This window comes from Mustela lutreola, chromosome 3 (genome assembly GCF_030435805.1).
Source record: "Mustela lutreola isolate mMusLut2 chromosome 3, mMusLut2.pri, whole genome shotgun sequence".
NCBI classification, from domain to species: domain Eukaryota; kingdom Metazoa; phylum Chordata; class Mammalia; order Carnivora; family Mustelidae; genus Mustela; species Mustela lutreola.
Window position 1 is genome coordinate 11,281,239 of NC_081292.1, and position 22,493 is coordinate 11,303,731.

General features: G+C 50.1%; 1 protein-coding gene across 2 annotated transcripts in view; it reads left to right on the forward strand.

Annotated features, from left to right (window-relative positions):
- The window catches only part of ASAP1 (ArfGAP with SH3 domain, ankyrin repeat and PH domain 1), a 354,818-nt gene extending 334,749 nt beyond the window's left edge, over positions 1 to 20,069 (forward strand). For both annotated transcript variants that reach the window (XM_059165613.1, XM_059165612.1), the window contains 5 exons: positions 1,150 to 1,219; positions 3,454 to 3,512; positions 13,713 to 14,212; positions 15,431 to 15,553; positions 18,245 to 20,069. In XM_059165613.1, coding sequence (XP_059021596.1) covers positions 1,150 to 1,219; positions 3,454 to 3,512; positions 13,713 to 14,212; positions 15,431 to 15,553; positions 18,245 to 18,319 — 827 coding nt within the window. In that variant the 3' untranslated portion in view covers positions 18,320 to 20,069. The remainder of the gene's footprint in view (positions 1 to 1,149; positions 1,220 to 3,453; positions 3,513 to 13,712; positions 14,213 to 15,430; positions 15,554 to 18,244) is intronic.
- Positions 20,070 to 22,493: the final 2,424 nt, after the last annotated feature.

Genomic DNA, 22,493 nt, shown 5'->3' on the forward strand with positions numbered 1-22,493 from the left:
GCAGCCACGGGTGCTGTGGGGCCGACAGCACGTAGGGTACAGAGCTCGGTGCTTCAGCCGCTCCTGTCCTCTGCACCTGCCCTCCCGTCTCTGGTTCTCGTCAGCAAGCCCCTTCCCCACGGCCCCCCGGGGATCCTGTGGGTGTCCGGGCCGGGGAGGAAGGGGCACGCCTGCACTTCGCACCGCAGTCCTTTGAAGGGCGGGGAAGGACATGAGCTGAGTCCCAGAGACAGCTGGGCGCCTGGCAGCCTGGGGCTGTGTGCTTCTCCCACCGTGGGATGGGTCACACAGGACTTCCCCTCACCGGTCTTCCTGCCTTCTCCTGGACAAAGAGCACGTTCGCGGTTTTGCTGCCCCCCTCCCCATTAGAAAGTGCTTTGCCGTTCGGGTGCTCTGTCCGGCAGAGAGGACGTTCCCTGCACCTCTTACTAGTGGGGTTTTGACACTGTTTCCTTTCCATAGCACCCAGCCCTGTTCACAGTTGACCTCATTCCGTACTGTCAGTCTCGCTTGTGCACACACGTTGCCTGGGCCGGATCAGAAGCTTGGCGAGAGCAGTGACATTTGATTTACTTTGGTGCCTCCTGCTCTCCATCCAAGCCTTGTACCTAGTTGGTGCTTAATAAATGCTAATGTCTGAGGGAGTGATGACAAGAGTGCCTAAGAGTCTTGCCCCGCAGACGGCCAGCTGTCACCAGCCTGCTGAAGAGCGTCCACACACACAGTTTATGGTTGTGTATTCTGAGTCTGGCTCCCAGGGCTTGTCTCCCGGCATGCGGCCTCTGGGTGAATTTGAGGTTTTACTCTTCTTTCCCTGCACCCAAGCTAAGGACAAGTTCCTGAGCCAAGGGGACATCCCCAAAGTCCTGTGATCTTATAGGCCTTGCCTGGGGGCAGGCTGCTCACCTTCTCAACATAGTCGTTGAATAGCTAAAAAAATAAAATTTAAAAAAAAAAAAAAAAAGTAAACACTGTCAGAGCCCACAGCAGTGCTTAGTTTTGTTTTAAAGTTACAAATGCATACTGTTGTAGCTCGAAACTTTCCGGTTCCTTTTTGGAACCAGAGGGTGCCTGTCTGCCTCGTCCTAAGTCGCGCCATTCCACTTCCCTGTCTGAAGAGGCAACATGATGTGTGATGTCTCCCTGTAGGTAACGATGTGGGTCCGTCGTCATCAAGTAAGACCGCGAACAAGTTTGAGGGACTGTCTCAGCAATCGAGGTAAGCTGCCTTCACCTTTCTCCCTCGGCGGGGATCACAGCTCGCTGTTCGAAATTCTAGAAACGGGTGTTATGGCAACATATTCCAAGTGTGGCCTGCCAGCTGGTGCTGATGGGGAGAGGAGAGGAAGCGTATACTGCCTGTGCACCTGGCCCTCGGGGCCCGCCGGGACAAGCCACTGTGTCCAGGCACATCAGCAGGCTGGGGTGTCCAGTGCCAGGCTCTGCTCCCTCCAGGTTCCCGGTGGGGACAGGCCTCGCTTCCCGCATGTCAGAGTCTACCAGAATGAGGCTGTATTTTTAATTTTTAATTAAGTAGCTTTGTTTTGTTACTCTTGACTCATTTTTACAGACTTGGGAGTTAAAACAGTCCTCAGGGAGATCTGACAGCCCAAAGATTTTCAGACATAAAAATAGGACTCTCCAAGGGCCCCCATTTGTAAGATCTGCTTAAGCTAGGCTGAAAGCAGCCTCTCTACCGTCCCTCCTTTCATGGAAGCAGGGGGCTGGCTTTGGGAGATCTTCTGTGGGCAACAGCTGTCTAATCCCAGTGTAAAGACACTTCTCCAGAGGCCTGATCTGAGATAAAGACACAGAGAGCCACTTCCAGTCCCAAAACCTCGGGGAGAAGGAGTCAGCTGGTGTAGGGGGATTGCTTTCTAGAGTTGATCAAAGAGCAAAACAAAGTCTCCACTTAAGTTAATGCTGCTGTCCTACTTCGTCTTCACGTCTTTGTCAGAAAGACCGATTACTGTTCCTTCCGTTGTACAGTTGAGGTTAAGTGGTGGCAGATGTCAGAGCTGGGCTCGGCCCAGTGGTCCTCCGCCTCCGCGTCCCAACATCGCTTCCCCTCACGTCCCGCCCATCATTCCCGCTCCGTCCCCCTCCCACCCAGCTCGGGGCGGGGGTGGGGGGACTCAGACTGCAGTTCTGGGGTCTTCTTCCAGAGGGAGAGAGTGTCTGATACATGGAGAGTGGCTTCAAAACGCTTTTTAAAGAGAATCAAGCCACCCATGCATGCACACACGTGCACACACACACACACACACACACACACACACACACGTGCACACAGCGGCAGCCTCGTCTTCGTTTGTGCAGGAAGCGGCCCAGGCTCACAGGCGTCCGCTGTTGGCCCAGGGCCTCGGTCAGGAATCCCCGCCGTGCTCCCGTCAGTAGTCGACACGCGTGCTTCCCTGAGAACATGCGCCAAACGGGTTCAGCTTTGGGTTTTCGCAGGGACCTTACGTCCCATAGTCTGGGGGCAGTAGGGTTTCACGAGGGCTGAGGAGAGACAGCTAGGAGGGGACAGCAAGTGCATTTCAGCTTCTTTGACTCTGTTTTGTTGGGTTGGTTTGGCTTTCCCTGTTCCTTTAAGGGCAGTTAGGAGACAAAGAGGGGAAAGCCAATCCTTGGGACACCCTAGGGCAGAAGAGGACAGACGGGAGATTCAGAGGCGCTCTTGGCACAGAGGACTCCGGTGCCCGACTGCTGTGCGTCCTTGGGGCTGCCGGGCCCTGGCGTCCTCTGAGAATAGCTCCAGCCTCTTGCTGAAGGAGCACCGCGGGAGCCGGCTCGCACGTGCCCGCCGCAGCCCTGGCATATCGGTGGAGGCAGGGGCGTGGGGGGGGGGGGCATTGGATCATTCAGACCCCACGGGGTGGACTTCTGTTCCCGAGACTTGGGTGTTTTTCCCCACTCGTTTTGTAAGTGCTCCAAGAGGAGGGAAAGCTCGGGGAGAGTCTGGAGGTCTGAGACCCACACTGTCTGCTCTGGTGCCCCCAAGGACACCTGCGCTCTGGCGATGAACGGAACGAGGTCTCCATTTATAAGCTCCTCCCCTGGCCAGCCTTGGGACCCTCTGCTGAAAGTCCCCAGACATCAGTGTCCTCACCTGGGGCAGGGGGGGTGGCAAGAGTTAGGGTGGCAGATTGTGTCCTGTGTGGAGACAGATGTCAGTGTGGCCCTCTGCGATCATGCTCTGCCAGACACTCGGACATTACCTGAGGAGCGGAGGTGGCGGCTTTGTCATTCCTAGAGCTGGCCTGTTCACCCCTTCCTGGGTCCTCCCCAGCCAAATTTTGAACTATGGAAAACAGACTGTAATCTTTTCTTGAAGAAATTTTGAAAGGGTTTTTAGAGAATTCAGCATAACTCTGTGATTTCCTTGAATATTAGATCACTAGCGATATTTTAACATTCTGAGATACTGAATGATTTTTATTTATTAATTAGCACCGGCTCTGCAAAGACTGCCCTTGGTCCAAGAGTTCTTCCTAAACTACCTCAGAAAGGTAAGATTTCTTTCTCTTGTTCACGTAATTAGACTGTCATGGTGCCCTCCAAGGGGACAGCAGTCTCTGTCTCTTAAGTTCATGGCTTAATCCCAGATGCCTAAAGCAGCATCTGGCATGTGGTAGGTGCCCAATAAGTACCTATTCAGCAAAGAAAGATTTATAAACTCAGTTTTTGTGGTTAGGAAAACGCTATACTTTTCCCAAAAAACCACAGTCCTTTTCTAGAAGATATGCTATCATCTCTGGGTCTGGGGATACCATTCCTTCTCCTCTTGCAAAGCACAGTCTGAGACCTGGGAACCAGTACCAGCTTTGCCACTCACCGTGTGGCCTGGGCCAGGGACTCGGAAGGTTCCTGAAGCCTGATTCCTCACCCGTAAACACGAGCAAGAATACCTGCTTCGTGAGGTTTTGTGAGGATGAAATGAGGTCATGCTTCAGAAAGCCCCTCACTTTCCATGGCACAGAAATCCTTGGCTGGGATGGCATCCATCATGCAAAGTAGAGATACTCGTGCTCTGAGAAGCACAAGAAAGCAGTGTCTGTAAATGCTGCTTCCCTGCCAAGCAAAGACACTCGGTTCTTTGAGCAGATCTTCCTTAATCCAGATCGAGCTTTTTATCCATAAGACCAGCATGTCCGTTGTCTTATCTGCTCCTTCTTCTTTGTTGCCAGCTCCAGCTTGGGAGCTGAGAACACCCACAGACGCCTTTGGTTCACCTTATCCGTCCTCGCTTAGGGCTGCAAGGCCACAGGGCAGATGGAGGCTTAAGGGCCTCGCGCCCGTCCCATGGGTTTCCGGGCCTACAGCAAGACTTTGTCCCCAGAAGTCAAAGTTAGGGATTCACAATGGGAAGCTGGGACCCACCCCTCCCCCGGGTCTTTGGGAAAGTGGCGTATTTAGCAGTGCACTGACCGGGCTCCTGTGTAGTACAACGAGAGAGTCCCAGGTGGCTGTCAGTGCATTCTCGTGGAACACAAAGGAAGCTTTCCCTGGATTTACTGAGTCTTTATCTCAAGTCATTGTTTTCCTCTTCTAACCTCTGCCCAAAGGGCTGTCCTGATCCCAGAGAAGTTTGGAGTGTTTTCGGGGCACTGTGCCCGCTGTCAGCAGTCTGCCCCGAGTCAGCCCTGTGCTCTTCCCCCACTGGTCACGCGCGACCCCTGATTCCTTCCACCTTCCTGTCCAGCTGCCTTCAGCCTGCTCCCGAACCGCAGCAGTTCTTAGCGCAGCAGCTCACCCCCATGGCTGCTGTCATTCTCACCGTCCCGCACTGGTTCGTAAGCAGGCGTCTCTCCTAACACTGTCCTCCTCCACACGCCTCGTGGGCCGGTTCTGCTCTCTTGACCAGCTCCGGGCTGGAGAACCAGAGTCCGGACGGCAGCTCCGCTCTGCTTCCTGACTCCCGAGCTCACGCAGTCCTCCGAGGCTGCCTGCTGCCCTCCCTCTGCTGGGCCCTCTGCCTCGCCCTCGCCCTGCCCTCGGCTCCTTCACACCTTCTCTGTTGTCCTCCAAGTGACTTGGCTTCTGTGTTCTCAGTGAACAGGACCCGAGCCTCCCCCCACCCTTCCCTCACGGCCTCGCGCCCCTGCCGGCCTGCACATGACACCCAGAAAGAGGCCCTGCCCAGCGTCTCTTTCTTAGTCCTAATGGGTCCCACTCCAGCAGTGACACTGTGATCCAGTTTGGGGGCAAGTTTGCCTGTCATTCCTTCAGAGTTAAAGAGGCAGTTCAGAAAGGACTTTTTTTTTTTTTTTTTTTTTTTTTTTTGGTTAATCATTTTTATTAACATATAATGTATTATTTGCCTCAGGGGTACAGGTCTGTGAATTGCCAGGATTACACACTTCACAGCACTCAGCACAGCACACACCTCCCCTGCGTCCATCACCAGCCACCCCAACCCCCAGCAACCCTCAGTTTATTTTATAAGATTAAGAGTCTCTTATGGTTTATCTCCCTCCCGATCGCATCTTGTTTCATTTTTTCCTTCCCTATCCTCCAAGCACCCCCTCTGCCTCTCAAATGCCTCATATCAGAGAGATTATATGATAATTGTCTTTCTCTGATTGACTTATTTCACTCAGCGTAATACCCTCTAGTTCCACCACGTTGTTGCAAATGGCAAGATTTCATTTCTTTTGATGGCTGCATAGTATTCCATTGTATATATATACCACATCTTCTTTATCCATTCATCTGCTGATGGACATCTAGGTTCTTCCCATAGTTTGGCTATTGTGGACATTGCTGCTATAGATATAAACACATTCAGGTACACGTACCCCTTCGGATCACTCGGATCACTACATTTGTATCTTTTTTTTTTTTTTTTAATTTTTTATTTTTTATAAACATATATTTTTATCCCCAGGGGTACAGGTCTGTGAATCACCAGGTTTACACACTTCACAGCACTCACCAAATCACATACCCTCCCCAATGTCCATAATCCCACCCCCTTCTCCCAAACCCCCTCCCCCCGGCAACCCTCAGTTTGTTTTGTGAGATTAAGAGTCACTTATGGTTTGTCTCCCTCCCAATCCCATCTTGTTTCATTTATTCTTCTTCTACCCACTTAAGCCTCCGTGTTGTATCACCACTTCCTCATATCAGGGAGATCATATGATAGTTGTCTTTCTCTGCTTGACTTATTTCGCTAAGCATGATACGCTCTAGTTCCATCCATGTTGTCGCAAATGGCAAGATTTCATTTCTTTTGATGGCTGCATAGTATTCCATTGTGTATATATACCACATCTTCTGGATCCATTCATCTGTTGATGGACATCTAGGTTCTTTCCATAGTTTGGCTATTGTGGACATTGCTGCTATAAACATTCGGGTGCATGTGTCCCTTTGGATCACTACATTTGTATCTTTAGGGTAAATACTCAATAGTGCAATTGCTGGGTCATAGGGCAGTTCTATTTTCAACATTTTGAGGAACCTCCATGCTGTTTTCCAGAGTGGCTGCACCAGCTTGCATTCCCACCAACAGTGTAGGAGGGTTCCCCTTTCTCCGCATCCTCGCCAGCATCTGTCATTTCCTGACTTGTTGATTTTAGCCATTCTGACTGGTGTGAGGTGATATCTCATTGTGGTTTTGATTTGTATTTCCCTGATGCCGAGTGATGTGGAGCACTTTTTCATGTGTCTGTTCGCCATCTGGATGTCTTCTTTGCAGAAATGTCTGTTCATGTCCTCTGCCCATTTCTTGATTGGATTATTTGTTCTTTGGGTGTTGAGTTTGCTAAGTTCTTTATAGATTCTGGACACTAGTCCTTTATCTGATATGTCGTTTGCAAGTATCTTCTCCCATTCTGTCAGTTGTCTTTTGATTTTGTTAACTGTTTCCTTTGCTGTGCAAAAGCTTTTGATCTTGATGAAATCCCAGTAGTTCATTTTTTCCCTTGCTTCCCTTGCCTTTTGCGTTGTTCCTAGGAAGATGTTGCTGCGGCAGAGGTCGAAGAGGTTGCTGCCCGTGTTCTCCTCAAGGATTTTGATGGATTCCTTTCGTACATTGAGGTCCTTCATCCATTTTGAGTCTATTTTTGTGTGTGGTGTAAGGGAATGGTCCGATTTCATTTTTCTGCATGTGGCTGTCCAATTTTCCCAGCACCATTTATTGAAAAGGCTGTCTTTTTTCCATTGGACATTCTTTCCTGCTTTGTCGAAGATTAGTTGACCATAGATTTGAGGGTCTATTTCTGGGCTCTCTATTCTGTTCCATTGATCTATGTGTCTGTTTTTGTGCCAGTACCATGCTGTCTTGATGATGACAGCTTTGTAATAGAGCCTGAAGTCCGGAATTGTGATGCCACCAACGTTGGCTTTCTTTTTCAATATCCCTTTGGCTATTCGAGGTCTTTTCTGGTTCCATATAAATTTTAGCATTATTTGTTCCATTTCTTTGAGAAAGATGGATGGTACTTTGATAGGAATTGCATTAAATGTGTAGATTGCTTTAGGTAGCATAGACATTTTCACAGTATTTATTCTTCCAATCCAGGAGCATGGAACATTTTTCCATTTCTTTGTGTCTTCCTCAATTTCTTTCATGAGTACTTTATAGTTTTCTGAGTATAGATTCTGTGTCTCTTTGGTTAGGTTTATTCCTAGGTATCTTATGGTTTTGGATGCAATTGTAAATGGGATTGACTCCTTAATATCTCTTTCTTCTGTCTTGCTGTTGGTGTAGAGAAATGCAACTGATTTCTGTGCATTGATTTTATATCCTGACACTTTACTGAATTCCTGTATAAGTTCTAGCAGTTTTGGAGTGGAGTCTTTTGGGTTTTCCACATATAGTATCATATCATCTGCGAAGAGTGATAATTTGACTTCTTCTTTGCCGATTTGGATGCCTTTAATTTCCTTTTGTTGTCTGATTGCTGAGGCTAGGACCTCTAGTACGATGTTGCATAGCAGTGGTGATAATGGACATCCCTGCCGTGTTCCTGACCTTAGTGGAAAAGCTTTCAGTTTTTCTCCATTGAGAATGATATTTGCGGTGGGTTTTTCATAGATGGCTTTGATGATATTGAGGTATGTGCCCTCTATCCCTACACTTTGAAGAGTTTTGATCAGGAAGGGATGTTGTACTTTGTCAAATGCTTTTTCAGCATCTATTGAGAGTATCATATGGTTCTTGTTCTTTCTTTTATTGATGTGTTGTATCACATTGACTGATTTGCGGATGTTGAACCAACCTTGCAGCCCTGGAATAAATCCCACTTGGTCGTGGTGAATAATCTTTTTAATGTACTGTTGAATCCTATTGGCTAGTATTTTGTTGAGTATTTTCGCATCTGTGTTCATCAAGGATATCGGTCTATAGCTCTCTTTTTTGGTGGGATCCTTGTCTGGTTTTGGGATCAAGGTGATGCTGGCCTCATAAAATGAGTTTGGAAGTTTTTCTTCCATTTCTATTTTTTGGAACAGTTTCAGGAGAATAGGAATTAGTTCTTCTTTAAATGTTTGGTAGAATTCCCCCGGGAAGCCGTCTGGCCCTGGGCTTTTGTTTGTTTGGAGATTTTTGATGACTGTTTCAATCTCCTTACTGGTTATGGGTCTGTTCAGGCTTTCTATTTCTTCCTGGCTCAGTTGTGGTAGTTTATATGTTTCTAGGAATGCATCCATTTCTTCCAGATTGTCAAATTTATTGGCGTAGAGTTGCTCATAGTATGTTCTTATAATAGTTTGTATTTCTTTGGTGTTAGTTGTGATCTCTCCTCTTTCGTTCATGATTTTATTTATTTGGGTCCTTTCTCTTTTCTTTTTGATAAGTCGGGCCAGGGGTTTATCAATTTTATTAATTCTTTCAAAGAACCAGCTCCTAGTTTCGTTGATTTGTTCTATTGTTTTTTTGGTTTCTATTTCATTGATTTCTGCTCTGATCTTTATGATTTCTCTTCTCCTGCTGGGCTTAGGGTTTCTTTCTTGTTCTTTCTCCAGCTCCTTTAGGTGTAGGGTTAGGTTGTGTACCTGAGACCTTTCTTGTTTCTTGAGAAAGGCTTGTACCGCTATATATTTTCCTCTCAGGACTGCCTTTGTTGTGTCCCACAGATTTTGAACCGTTGTATTTTCATTATCATTTGTTTCCATGATTTTTTTCAATTCTTCTTTAATTTCCCGGTTGACCCATTCATTCTTTAGAAGGATACTGTTTAGTCTCCATGTATTTGGGTTCTTTCCAAACTTCCTTTTGTGGTTGAGTTCTAGCTTTAGAGCATTGTGGTCTGAAAATATGCAGGGAATGATCCCAATCTTTTGATACCGGTTGAGTCCTGATTTAGGACCGAGGATGTGATCTATTCTGGAGAATGTTCCATGTGCACTAGAGAAGAATGTGTATTCTGTTGCTTTGGGATGAAGTATTCTGAATATATCTGTGATGTCCATCTGGTCCAGTGTGTCCTTTAAGGCCTTTATTTCCTTGCTGATCATTTGCTTGGATGACCTGTCCATTTCAGTGAGGGGAGTGTTAAAGTCCCCTACTATTATTGTATTATTGTTGATGTGTTTCTTTGATTTTGTTATTAATTGGTTTATATAGTTGGCTGCTCCCACATTGGGGGCATAGATATTTAAAATTGTTAAATCTTCTTGTTGGACAGACCCTTTGAGTATGATATAGTGTCCTTCCTCATCTCTTATTATAGTCTTTGGCTTAAAATCTAATTGATCTGATATAAGGATTGCCACTCCTGCTTTCTTCTGATGTCCATTAGCATGGTAAATTCTTTTCCACCCCCTCACTTTAAATCTGGAGGTGTCTTCGGGCTTAAAATGTGTTTCTTGGAGGCAACATATAGATGGGTTTTGTTTTTTTATCCATTCTGATACCCTGTGTCTTTTGACAGGGGCATTTAGCCCATTCACATTCAGGGTAACTATTGAGAGATATGAATTTAGTGCCATTGTATTGCCTGTAAGGTGACTGTTACTGTATATGGTCTCTGTTCCTTTCTGATCTACCACTTGTAGGCTCTCTCTTTGCTTAGAGGACCCCTTTCAATATTTCCTGTAGAGCTGGTTTGGTATTTGCAAATTCTTTCAGTTGTTGTTTGTCCTGGAAGCTTTTAATCTCTCCTTCTGTTTTCAATGATAGCCTAGCTGGATATAGTATTCTTGGCTGCATGTTTTTCTCGTTTAGTGCTCTGAAAATATCATGCCAGCTCTTTCTGGCCTGCCAGGTCTCTGTGGATAAGTCAGCTGCCAATCTAATATTTTTACCATTGTATGTTACAGACTTCTTTTCCCGGGCTGCTTTCAGGATTTTCTCTTTGTCATTGAGATTTGTAAATTTTACTATTAGGTGACGGGGTGTGGGCCTATTCTTATTGATTTTGAGGGGCGTTCTCTGAACCTCCTGAATTTTGATGCTCGTTCCCTTTGCCATATTGGGGAAATTCTCCCCAATAATTCTCTCCAGTATACCTTCTGCTCCCCTCTCACTTTCTTCTTCTTCTGGAATCCCAATTATTCTAATGTTGTTTCGTCTTATGGTGTCACTTATCTCTCGAATTCTCCCCTCGTGGTCCAGTAGCTGTTTGTCCCTCTTTTGCTCAGCTTCTTTATTCTCTGTCATTTGGTCTTCTATATCACTAATTCTTTCTTCTGCCTCATTTATCCTAGCAGTGAGAGCCTCCATTTTTGATTGCACCTCATTAATAGCTTTTTTGATTTCACCTTGGTTAGATTTTAGTTCTTTTATTTCTCCAGAAAGGGCTTTTATATCTCTCGAGAGGGTTTCTCTAATATCTTCCATGCCTTTTTCGAGCCCGGCTAGAACCTTGAGAATTGTCATTCTGAACTCTAGATCTGACATATTACCGATGTCTGTATTGATTAGGTCCCTAGCCTTTGGTACTGCCTCTTGTTCTTTTTTTTGTGTTGAGTTTTTACGTCTTGTCATTTTGTCCAGATAAGAGTAAATGAAGGGGCAAGTAAAATACTAAAAGGGTGGCAACAACCCCAGGAAAATATGCTTTAACCAAATTAGAAGAGATCCAAAATCGTGAGTGGGGAGAAAGGGGATAAAAAGAGGTTCAAAAAGGAAGAAAGAAAAAAAAAAAAAAGAAAAGAAAAGAAAAGAATTTTTAAAAAAAGAATACACCTTTCAGAAAGTGGTTGTTTTTCTGTTTCCAGAATTGCTGTTCTTCTTCTCTTCGATCTGCCGATGGATTTTCAGGTGTTTGCAATCTTTAGATAAGCTATCTAGCTGATCTCCGGCTAGCTGAAGCAGTCTCAGCTTGCTACTTCTCCGCCATCTTGACTCCTCACTACATTTGTATCTTTAGGGTAAATACCCAATAGTACAATTGCTGGATCATAGGGTAGCTCTACTTTCAACTTTTTGAGGAACCTCTGTTCCTAGAGTGTTTCCCAGAGTGGCTGCACCAACTTGCATTCCCACCAACAGTGTAGGAGGGTCAGAAAGGACTTTTAATTGGAAAGGGGAAAACATAAAACCAGATTGGAAAAGGAACAGCCAAAGGTTGGGCAAGCTTCCCTAGAGGAGAAATTCTCTTATTTTGTTTCTCCCTATTATAAAACCACATGTATTCATTGTAGAAGATTTTAAAAAATAACAATCAAAGAGAAGAAAAATACAAACCACCTGTCATACCACCCAACATACTCAATTAGTTTATATCTTTTTTTACTGTACTTTTTTTGTTTTAGGTTTTGATTTGGGGGGGGCGTGTTTTTTTGACATAATACATCAGAAACATTTTCCATCACAAACAGCTTTCACTGGCTGCACGGTATTCTGCTGGCTGGTGCTGTGAAGTGTTAGATGGACCCTGTCATCCCGCAGCCACATGGAGCGCAGCTTGTCAGCTGTGAACGGCGCCGTGCCGCACGTTGGGCCACAAGCATTGCGTTGCTTGGCTCCCGTCCCTCCTAAAGAACCAGTTCCTCGAACCAGACTCGAATGTCTTGGGGTTGCATCCGCCTGGCGCTTACAGTTTCTGTTCCCCCATGAGGGGTGCACAGCAAGGCTGGCCAGCCCCGCCGCCTCGGGAAGCTCCCCAGCCCCTCTCACTGCTGCCTCAGACTTGGCCTTTACCCCGTGTGTGACTTGCAAGAGAGGACTCTGGCTTGCTTGAACTCCTTGAGCTGAGCCCTGTCAGCTGAAGGTCAAGGGCCAGCCTGTGCGCTGGGATGTGGCTGAGCAGGCCATGAGCAGAAGCAGCCACAGGGCAGCTTGTGACGGTTGCCAGCCCTGGGGTTCATCTTTACTTTTTGTTTTGTTTTGTTGTTGTTCATAGTAAACTGTAAGAGTATCTTTCTGAATGTATTGTACTTCCAGAATACAATTCTTAGTGTGACTTACTCAGTGTGCCTCAGTCAGCTGTTTCCTTGCTGAATGCAGACGATATGCTTGGCCTCTGTGCATACCAGGAGCCAGTGTTCCAAGGATAAGTAAAAATATGAGTCCTGGCCTCAAAGGACCCTGCCTTACAGTAGTGATAATACCCTTAGAGGATACTTAGAGCCTGCCAGGGCCTGTTGGCAAATTCTTAATTCCTGTTTTAGAAATAAGGAAGGTGAGGCACAGGGAGGTTGTGTCATTTACCCAAGATCACACAGCAAATCAAGCATATGGTGGAGCTGGGCTTGGAGATCTGACTTCAGTGTCCTAGGTCCCACCGATAGAGCTGTGCCAAGAGCTGTGGGAATGGTTCCACAAACTAGAATCCTGACACCGTGGCCGTACAGGGAATAGGGAGGACCTGCCTCCCACATTCTCTGGAACATAGTAAGTGGACAAGAAACAAAATTACAAAGTCTGTGTTGTAATCTGGTGTAGGGTTTCCTAAGTAGGTGTGGCTGTATCGCCAAAGTGGAGCAGAGATTCCTCAGCGGGGTGGCGGAGGTGGCGAGAGGAGAGACCTTTGACCTCGTATGTAGTATGGAAATCCCAGAGACATGGGGAATTTAAATTCTGATACAGCTACGGAATGGGACAGAATGCAACATTAAAAATTATGTACTGCTGGCTCCCTGGGTGGCTCAGTCACTCAAGCGTCTGCCATCTGCTCAGGTCATAATCTCAGGGTCCTGGGATCGAGCCCCACATTGGGCTCCCTGCTCAGTGGGGAGCCTGCTTCTCCTTCTCCCTCTGCTCCTCCCCCTGCTCATGCTGTCTTATGAATAAATAAAATCTTTAAAAAAATTATCTATTGCCATTAGAGGAATTTTACTGACCTGGCAAATAAGCAGTATATAGATAAAAGCAGATCACAGTTCTGTCTATGGAAATTGTGTGCAAGAGTCCAGAAGGAATTACGGGACATTACTGTAAATGGCTATGTTTAGGTTGTAGTTTTGTGGAAAACCTAACTCTATATGTCTAATTTTCTGTAACCTGTTTGTATTCCAGTCTTTTTTTTTTTTTTTTTTTTTTTTTTTAGTTCTGGATTAGTTTGGATATCCCGTTCCTAGGTAACTGAGGCATGAAATCACATATGGTCATGTGGACGCCTTCCAGGCTTCCAGCTTTTTTCCTCTAAGAACGGGCACTGCACACCTGTGCACTTGGGTCTCGCCCTGGAGCGGGCACACACTACACGCGCACCCCACCGCCACCGGGCCCCGTCCTCCCGGTGACCACAGTAGAGGGCAGCACTTCCCTGCCTTGGGGCCCCTCTGGAGACCTCCCTCTCTGCGCTTGCTTCCCACAGTGGCACTAAGGAAAACAGAAACCAGCCATCACCTCTCCCTGGACAAAGCCAACATCCCAGCCGAGATCTTCCAGAAGTCATCGCCGTTGGCAGAGTTACCACAGAAGCCACCACCCGGAGACCTGCCGCCGAAGCCCACGGAACTGGCTCCCAAACCCCAAATCGGAGATTTGCCACCGAAGCCAGGAGAACTGCCCCCCAAGCCCCAGCTGGGCGACCTGCCCCCCAAGCCCCAGCTGGCAGACTTACCTCCCAAGCCGCAGATGAAGGACCTGCCTCCCAAACCGCAGCTGGGAGACCTGCTGGCGAAGTCCCAGACTGGAGAGGTGTCCCCCAAGGCCCAGCAGCCCCCCGACGTCACCCAGAAGTCACACCCGGCAGATCTCTCCCCAAACGTGCAGTCCCGAGATGCCATCCAAAAGCAAGCGTCCGAAGATGCCACTGACCTCACGCCCACCCTGCCTGAGACGCCTGTACCACTGCCCAGGAAAATCAACACGGTGGGTAGAGGCCAGTTCTGAGGCTTTGGCAGACTCTGCCACACTCCGAAACCTGGAGGGAGGGCCTGCGCCCCAGCCAGGGTTCCGCGGTGTGGCAGGCCCGAGCCCCATGGCGAGAGACGTGAGTGCCGGACTCCCGCAGGCAGGTTTCACGACCTGCGCTCGCTGCGGCACCTGGGCCCATGACTTAGTTCTCCGGGCCAGAGGATTCAGTGGTCATTGGTCCTGCCGTCTTCTGCAACCCAGCAAGGGCCCTGGTGTCCCAGGCTGAGGAGCACGGTCGGTGAGAACCAAAAGGCACCCCACACACACACAAGAGTTCTGCCCTGGCTCATTATAAAAATAGCATTGCCATGGGAGAGCAGAGTCCCGGCGCCCCAGATGGCCTTGTGCAAGATGCCGGCTCAGGCTCTGCACTTGACCGTGGTTTTATGCCCTCATCGAATCCTCCCCATGATCAAGGAGCCCCTGAGGGCCTTGGAGCTGAGGCCACTAAGCCTCACACAGCTGCAGTCCCTCCAGCCAGCACTTCCCGGGACAGGCTGCAGAAAGGAGCAGGGGGACTGAGCGAGACACCGGGGCACAGAGAGACACAGCTTGCTTTTTTTCATACTAATTACTGAATGAGCTGGGCTCCAAAAACCTCTAGAAGAGGATTTCTCTGTTTCCATCTTCCTATTTGCAAAGAACCAGCAGTCCCAACAGATAAAAGCACAAGTGAAAACTGATCACAAATTAGAACATTTCGGGGAACTGCCTGGGATCCTCCCGCCCAGGGCCGCCGCCCTGTTTAACCAGCATGTGCTGACTTAGTACTTCCGCGAGGGGACTGAGAAATTTGTTTATGCTGTGCATTCAGTATGCAGAAGCTGCACATTTCTCTTTACATCATGTTTCCCAAATCCATTTTTAGACTCTGCTGTCATCTCTGCAAGCTGTTCTCGGGGGTGGGGAGGGCAGCGAGCCTCGGGGGTTTTGGGGAGGCTGGATCTCCATCCCCACCCGCGGTTTGCCTGTGAACATGATGGGCAGCGGGCCCTCCCGACGCCAGGCTCCGTCCTAGTGCTCGGGAAGAGAGAGGGAGCACACAGCTCCTGGGCTCCTGGCGGACAGGCCTCCCCCTTGACAGAGGAGAAATTGAGGCTCAGTGAGGTTAAACCACACGCCCAAGGTCGGTGTGTCCTTTCCTCCCACTAACGCCCCGCTTCTGTCTTGAAGGGGAAAAACAAGGTGAGGCGAGTGAAGACCATCTACGACTGCCAGGCGGACAATGACGATGAGCTCACCTTCATGGAGGGGGAAGTGATTGTCGTCACAGGAGAGGAGGACCAGGAGTGGTGGGTACGTACCCGGCCGGGCGCCCGCCCCCCTCCAGCGTCCTCGGCGGCGGTCCTCCCCTACCGCGGTCGTGCTAGACGCACAGCCGCGGGGCTTTGAGATGGGGTCGGGCGAACTAACGTGTGCGTGTGGTCGACCCTCGTGTTCACACAGCCTGTGAGCCACGGGCATTTCCGGCCATCTCAGATGTGAGACAGGAGCTCGGGAGGGCTAAGCACGCAGCTGGGAGCAGGCAGTCAAGACTCCGAATCCTCTCGGGGCCTGAGTGCTCTCCGCCTTCCGTGCCCTCCGCCTTCGTGCCCTCCGCCTTCCATGCCGGCCTCAGGCTCCTTCACCCAGCCTGCGGTTCTGTCTTTGTCAAGTGGGGCGTGACACCTTCCTCTTGATTTTAGAGGAATAAGCGAAAAATACCTGTAACAATCCCTTTTACATTAAAACCTGCTGCCCATGGGCGCCTGGGTGGCTCAGTTGGTTGAACGACTGCCTTCGGCTCAGGTCATGATTCTGGAGTCCCGGGATCGAGTCCCACATCGGGCTCCCAGCTCCATGGGGAGTCTGCTTCTCCCTCTGACCTTCTCCCCTCTCATGCACTCTCTCTCACTGTCTCTCTCTCAAACAAATAAATAAAATCTTTAAAAAAAAAAAAAAAAACAAAAACCCTGCTGCCCAGGTGTCTGGAAGGAAAGGCCTCGTGGTCCTCACGCAGTGGCCATTTGCAAATTCTCAGTGATGAGAAGCGCGGCCCCACGGATCTGTGCTGTTCAGTCTATGTCTGGAGTAAGGCTCCTGGGACAGCCCGCGGGCCAGAGGCGTCGTGGGTGGTGGTCTTACTTCTCTCCTGGCTGAGAGCTTCCCAGCATCGGTGTGGAGACGCTGCTTCCTTGGCAGCCTGTGTGCCACCAGCCCAAAGGGACCTGTGGTTCATAGCTCAGCCCACAGAGCCCGCGCTGGCCCAGAAACACACATGCATACTTAACATGTACACGTACACACACGTATACACACGTACAGGTGTGCATGTACCTTTGGGCCTGGAGAATGCCTCCAGACTCTTGGTCACAGCCATAGGGATTCTACTTGTACCAAAGCAGCGGCTCTCAGGCAGGGGCAGTTTTGCCCTCCAGGGACCTTTGGCCGTGTGGGAGGAATTTGGATTGTCAGGACCGGAGGGGGCTGCCCTGAGCCTCTGGTGGGTGGAAGCCAGGGATGCTTGGGTGAACAGCATTACGGGCCTGGAATTTGCAGGTGCTGAAGCAGTGATGCCCCGAAGGAAGTGATGAGGCCTCTTGCTCCCTCTCTCTCGGGGAGGGACTTGCTGGCGGTGGCCCTGTGGCCTTTCCTGCCTCTTCCCGTTAGAGTTGGGCCTGCTCCTGGCCTGGAGCCTGCTCAAGAGCCATCTTGGAGACATGACAAGGAGATGGCCCGGAAGACCCCAGGGCAAGTCCCTGAGTCGTTCTGTGGCCGTGGCTAAGGCATGTTCCTTCTGTCAGCTGTTTCCTGCTCAGAAATGGGACAGGAGTAACCCTGCCTCACAAAGGTGTCCCAAGAACTCATTTGGGGATACGTTGATATTGTCATAAGCAGGTAGTGATCAGATCCTTTGCTAAGACACCAGTGACGACAGCAGAGGACCCAGAGGGAGTAAGTGGAAAGTTCTCACCGGTGCCTCTAGCGTCGTGCTCAGTGGGAGTTCTGTGTGCCGGCAGCACGTCTGCCAAGCCAGACATAAAGCAACGCTGCCCTTGCCTCCACTGACTTCCGAGTCACAAAACCCGCTCACGTGCAGGACACCAAGGGAGTGAGGCCCCCTGAGCCGGGGAAGCCAGGTCTGCAGCCCGTTCCACCCTCAAGAAGAGCGCGCCCAGTAGCCCAGTGGTAGCCCAAGGTCACAGAGCTGGGAGATGGAGGGAGCAGCCAGGCTAGCCCACAGCTCCTGCTGCAGCCGCCGTGGGCGCCGCGGGGGTTTGTGGGTGGGGATGAGAGCTGGCCTGGCCCCCTCTTCCGGCCGCCCTCCTCTCTCTGCGCTCGTCGTTTGAAGCCAGCGTGCACGCCCTGCTCCTTCTGTGGAAGGCTCGCGGTGGGATTCTCTGTCCTGCAATGAGTGTTGGTCTGAGATCACTGGCAAGTTCTCCTGGGAGACTGTGGCACAGGCTCGGGCAGCAGATGGTAGAGCTGCCCTCACCGTCTCCTTCCCCCACAGCAACCAGGAAACAAGCTCAGTCCAGAGCAGCCCTTCCCACCTGGGTGACTGGTGACTGTGCGATCTCACCGCAGGCCTGAGAGGAAAGGGTATTTTAGCCCCATCTTCCAGGCGAGAGGCCCGCAAGGCCTGTCCGAGGTCGCTCAGCAGAGAGACAGTTGTGCCCTGGGTGACGAGCACGGACTCGAGTCTGCAGCCTGTGGGAGACCACGGGCAGGCTCTCCACCTGGTTGGGGGGCGGGCCATGGACACCCCGGGTATAAGACGAGGGTCCCAGGAAGGGCGTCCTCACGGGGCGGCCGCGTGTGCGTGGAGTGGGCCGCACCTTCTGTTGTTGTTCTGCGATTGTGTGTGGTCCCCCAGAGGGCGGGGGAGGGTCCGCGCCTTCCACCCCAGGCCTGTGGGCCGAGTCCACGGGGACTGTGAGCCACAGGGCTTGTCACTGGGCAGCTGCCGGCTGCCTCCAGCCTGACAACTCTCTCTTCTCCCTACAGATTGGGCACATTGAAGGACAGCCTGAAAGGAAGGGGGTCTTTCCGGTGTCCTTTGTTCACATCCTGTCCGACTAGCAAAAAGCAGAACCTTAATTAAGATTGTCCACATCGTCATGCGAGACCGCTGCCTCCACGTAACCCCGTGCACACGTGTGTATATAGCTGCTGTTACAGAAGAGAGACTCCGGAAGCGCCACCTCAGGAGGGCCGTAGTGTGTGCTGTAAATACCCGGGGGGCGTCTGCGCTCGCCGGTGTCGGGGGCCCTGGGACCCGGCGCGCCGTACTGGTCCGCCCCCCTGGCCACCTAGCACGCCCACCTCTGTGCTGCTTTCCCGGCAGACAGACGAAACCAGGAATCTCGGAACTGCTGGCTTTGCCAATAAGAGTGGTCTCCAGCAACCGTGGAAAGGCAGGGAATCGACTCTGTGTTCCTAACGCAACAGTGTTCTCAGCTGTGTCACTGCAAACGCGACAGTAGCAGAGAGGTGGGCTCTGTTCTCCAGGCGAGACTTCTAGTCCAGGACAGACCAGCCTGTAGCTGATCTGTGTACACGGTTTACAGCTACAAAAACCGACGTTGGTGTTTATTACAGAGAAGTGCTCGGTTCAGTGTAAGTGTTATTCCTTCAGCAAAATATTCGCCGACCCGACCCCTTTGGTGGCATTTTCCGGTCCCGCAGCCTCGCGCAGTTAGGCCAGGTGGGTGTATAAGGTCTTCTGGTGAGGCGTGCCCGCCCCTGAGATATTACCTCATTATGCAAAAATAACATATCCTTCACGACTATTTTGACAAAAGCTTAGAACACACCTGAAGAAGCTCAACTTTCAGGAACTGAGGACCGCCAGGAAGCATTAGCCTCTACATTATGCATGCATTTAGAAGCTTACCCGAAATCTGCCTTTTATAAAGGAATAGTATGGACAAGTGGAACTGTACATTTTTTAACTTGATCGCCATTAAAGCAGAAATTATAAGATTGCAACAATATCTGTTTCTAACCAGTCATTTGGCTTTCTCAGAGCGTGAAGTTCCATCTCCTCTTCTGATTAGCGTCCTTCGCCTGTGTTAAAGCCCCGAACACATCAATTTAAATTATTTTCTTAGTTTTTTCCTTGATCGGTTCAAATGCGTGACAAGATGGTTCGCGAAGATGACGGAATTTGAACGTCGGCCCCTCACGCCGTTCCGCTGCCGCAGAATCCCGGTGCTGACGCCTCCTCTCCTCGCTCCGCGCTCCCGGCTCTGCCCCCGTGGCCGGCGAGCCTGCCAGCCTCACACTCGGTGCCGTGGACGCGTGATGGTCAGGCCAGTTCTCAGCCAGGCGCTGTGAGCGGGTCTCCCTCCGTGTCCGCCCGTCCGGGCCCCATCCGTCTGTCTGACCGCTAGAACGCCGGCCCCGGACTTTGCCAAGAACACAGCTGACCTCCCTGCGCAGCAGGGCTGCCCTCTTGATTCCAAGACCCCCGGGGCCTTCTGGTGTCACGTTCGCTTACACGGCTCTGTGGGCTGCCACACAGAAAGCTAATCCTACTAAGCCCTTGACCTCGGCAGTAAGAGAGAAAGGTTCATTTCACAGAAGCACAACATCCCACCGAACCCCTAGGAAAAGCCCTCCTTAATAGAGTCTCCGTGCTCAGTGAGTATCCATTTAGTTCTGCTTAAGTGAGTACTACGAAAACTTGGAATAACCACCTAATAAGTAAACCTTGCATGACAGACCTGCAACACAACTTCTCAGCTGTTCCTGGAAAGTGAGTTGAAGCAGTTGCCGCCCAGGGTGGGGTGGTTGGGCAGGGGGGTACCCCAAGAGCCCCACACAGAAGGCGAGAGTGGTGGTGGCACCCCAAGAGCCCCACACAGAAGGCGAGAGTGGTGGTGGCAGGCGGCCGGGCGAGTGCAGCCCTGCTTACTGGCCGCACTGGTGTCGGGACAGGAAGTCGCCATCCGAAGTGAGCTAGAGTCCTGGTTCATTCAAGTACACATTTTTAGTTGCATTAAAGAACTATTTGTTTCTGTGGCCTACAGTATTTTCAGCTGATATCAAAATAAACTGGTTTTCTAAAAAACTCAAAACCTCGATGTCTAAAATTACATGGAGTCATTGTCTGTTCTTTTTCTTCTTTTGAGACCACTTACACAAATGCATTTTTTTAATACCTTCTCCCCCACCTCTGGTTTTGTTTTTGTTTTCCCTGAGGAATTTGAGATCCCCCTAATCCAGCTTACTGTGGGACATAGGAAAGCCAGGTAGGAATGCCTTTGGGGATCTTGGTCGAGTGTGAATCTGATACTGTTCTTAAACTCAGTGAGCCACTGCAAATCTGCAGTTTTGTACATGATATAGTATTTTGAAGGTATGGAACCTTATGAAAAAAAAATAGTTAATTAGTTCTTTTTTTCCCCCAGAAGGGAAAGTTACATTCTGCAAATAGTCTGTGTCTTATTTTACTGTTGAACAGCAATTGCTATTTATTTTTTTATTGCCTAGAACCTCTACATGTCGTGTAGGAATCCCATAGTGCCACGAGGCAAATTCCAAACCCTCACCTGGATGTTACCACCAGACATCAGTACGCTTGTCGTTTCACATGTATTTAATGTGACCATTTCTCAGTACTGTATGTGTTAATTTCTACTTTTTTAAATATTTAAATTGCTTTTAAATAAACATATTCTCGGTTGATCCCAAACATCTGAAATCAAGCCATTTTGTGAGTTGTCCACTATGTTCCACTTGGAGAGAGTCAAGACTCCACTTGGCTGGGCTTTGGGGGGTCTGGGGGTAGATGACAGAGGTCAGTCCGGCTTCTCTGTCCGAGCTCACTCTGGATACATAAATGTCCATCGCTTGCCTCAGCTTACAAAACATAAGAGCTCAGCATTTGGGGGTCCCCCCGTTCCCACTCCCGCCTCCATGCACCCACCGCACCTGAAGAGGGAGGACAATGCCCAACCCTCGGGCTGCTGGGCGGTTCCTTCTTTTCCTGTAGCTGCTGCTCCCAGCACTGCCTGTGAGGAGGAGACCCAGGGCCAGGCACTGGGCCTACATGATCTCTTCTCGTCCTCAAGACAGCAAGAAACGTGCATGCACCTCTCCGCTTTACAGAGCCCATAAAGGGGGCTCAGGGGTGTTCACTGTCATGTAGGAGGTGCCGTGGGCTGGTGTGACCAAGTCCAGAGTCCACACAAGTGGTTCTGGCCCCCAAGGCTGTGCTCGGATAGTTCCTGGTTGCACTGCGAAGTTCCAGCTGGAGGAGCCGAGGTAGAAAGCTGCCTGAAGCTACAACGTGGAAGACTCTGGAGTGTTCGGCTTTCCTTCTGTTTCCTTTCGAGAACTCTGGTAGATTTTAGTGCTTGTGCATACACCTAGACCAGATAAACTCTACAGAGCACGCTGCCAGGGAAAAACGGGCTTTGGCATAGAAACCAGTGATTCTCGGGATAGTTCTGGGACAGGCTGATGGAGTTACCTGGATAATTCAGGCAAAGGGGCAGCCACTCTCTCTCTAATCACAGTGTTACAACGGTTACATTGGTTCTCTGTTATTTTAAACCTGGACGGTGTCTGTCTGAAGTGAACAGACTTGCCCCGCTTCAGAAGCAGCCCCTCCAGAATGTGGAGAGCCCCGGACGGCCCTCCCCCAGTGATGCTAGAAACCAGAGGAACGTCTGACCTCCCAGCCTTCAGTCCTTCGAATGCTAGACGGTTGATGAGCCCGTTTCCTGTGTGTGCATTCAGTCCCCTCTTGAGGCCCAGGCCTTCACAGAGCTGAGGTGCCTTGCTCAAGGGCACTATGAGCCCATGTCCCTGTGGCCTCCGCAAGAGCCTTCCCTCCCCTGTCCCACTCCCTGGCCTCTCCCGGAACACGTGTGTGTGTGTGTGTGTGTGTGTGTGTGTGGCAGGGGTGAGTGGCAGAGAGAGATTCATTCGACCTCTCCTACTCCTCTCCCCGCGCCATGTGTTCTCATCCCTGCCAGAAGGCATCTTACTTCCCTGGGTCTGCAGGACTTTCAGAATTCCCAGCCTGGGCTGCACAGGAGGTCACCTTACCCTTAAACAGCAGAGCGTGTAAGTTCCCCAAACATGCTCTTTGCATCAAGAGGAGACCAGGCCTGTGGTTGCAGGGAGGAACCCTGTACTCTGTCCCTGAGGAACCTGTGGGGAGGGGGGCTGAAGAAGCACCAATCACTTTGCCCCCCGGCCCCCACTGGTGGGAAGCGTACCCAGGCAAAGCTGCAGCAGGGCC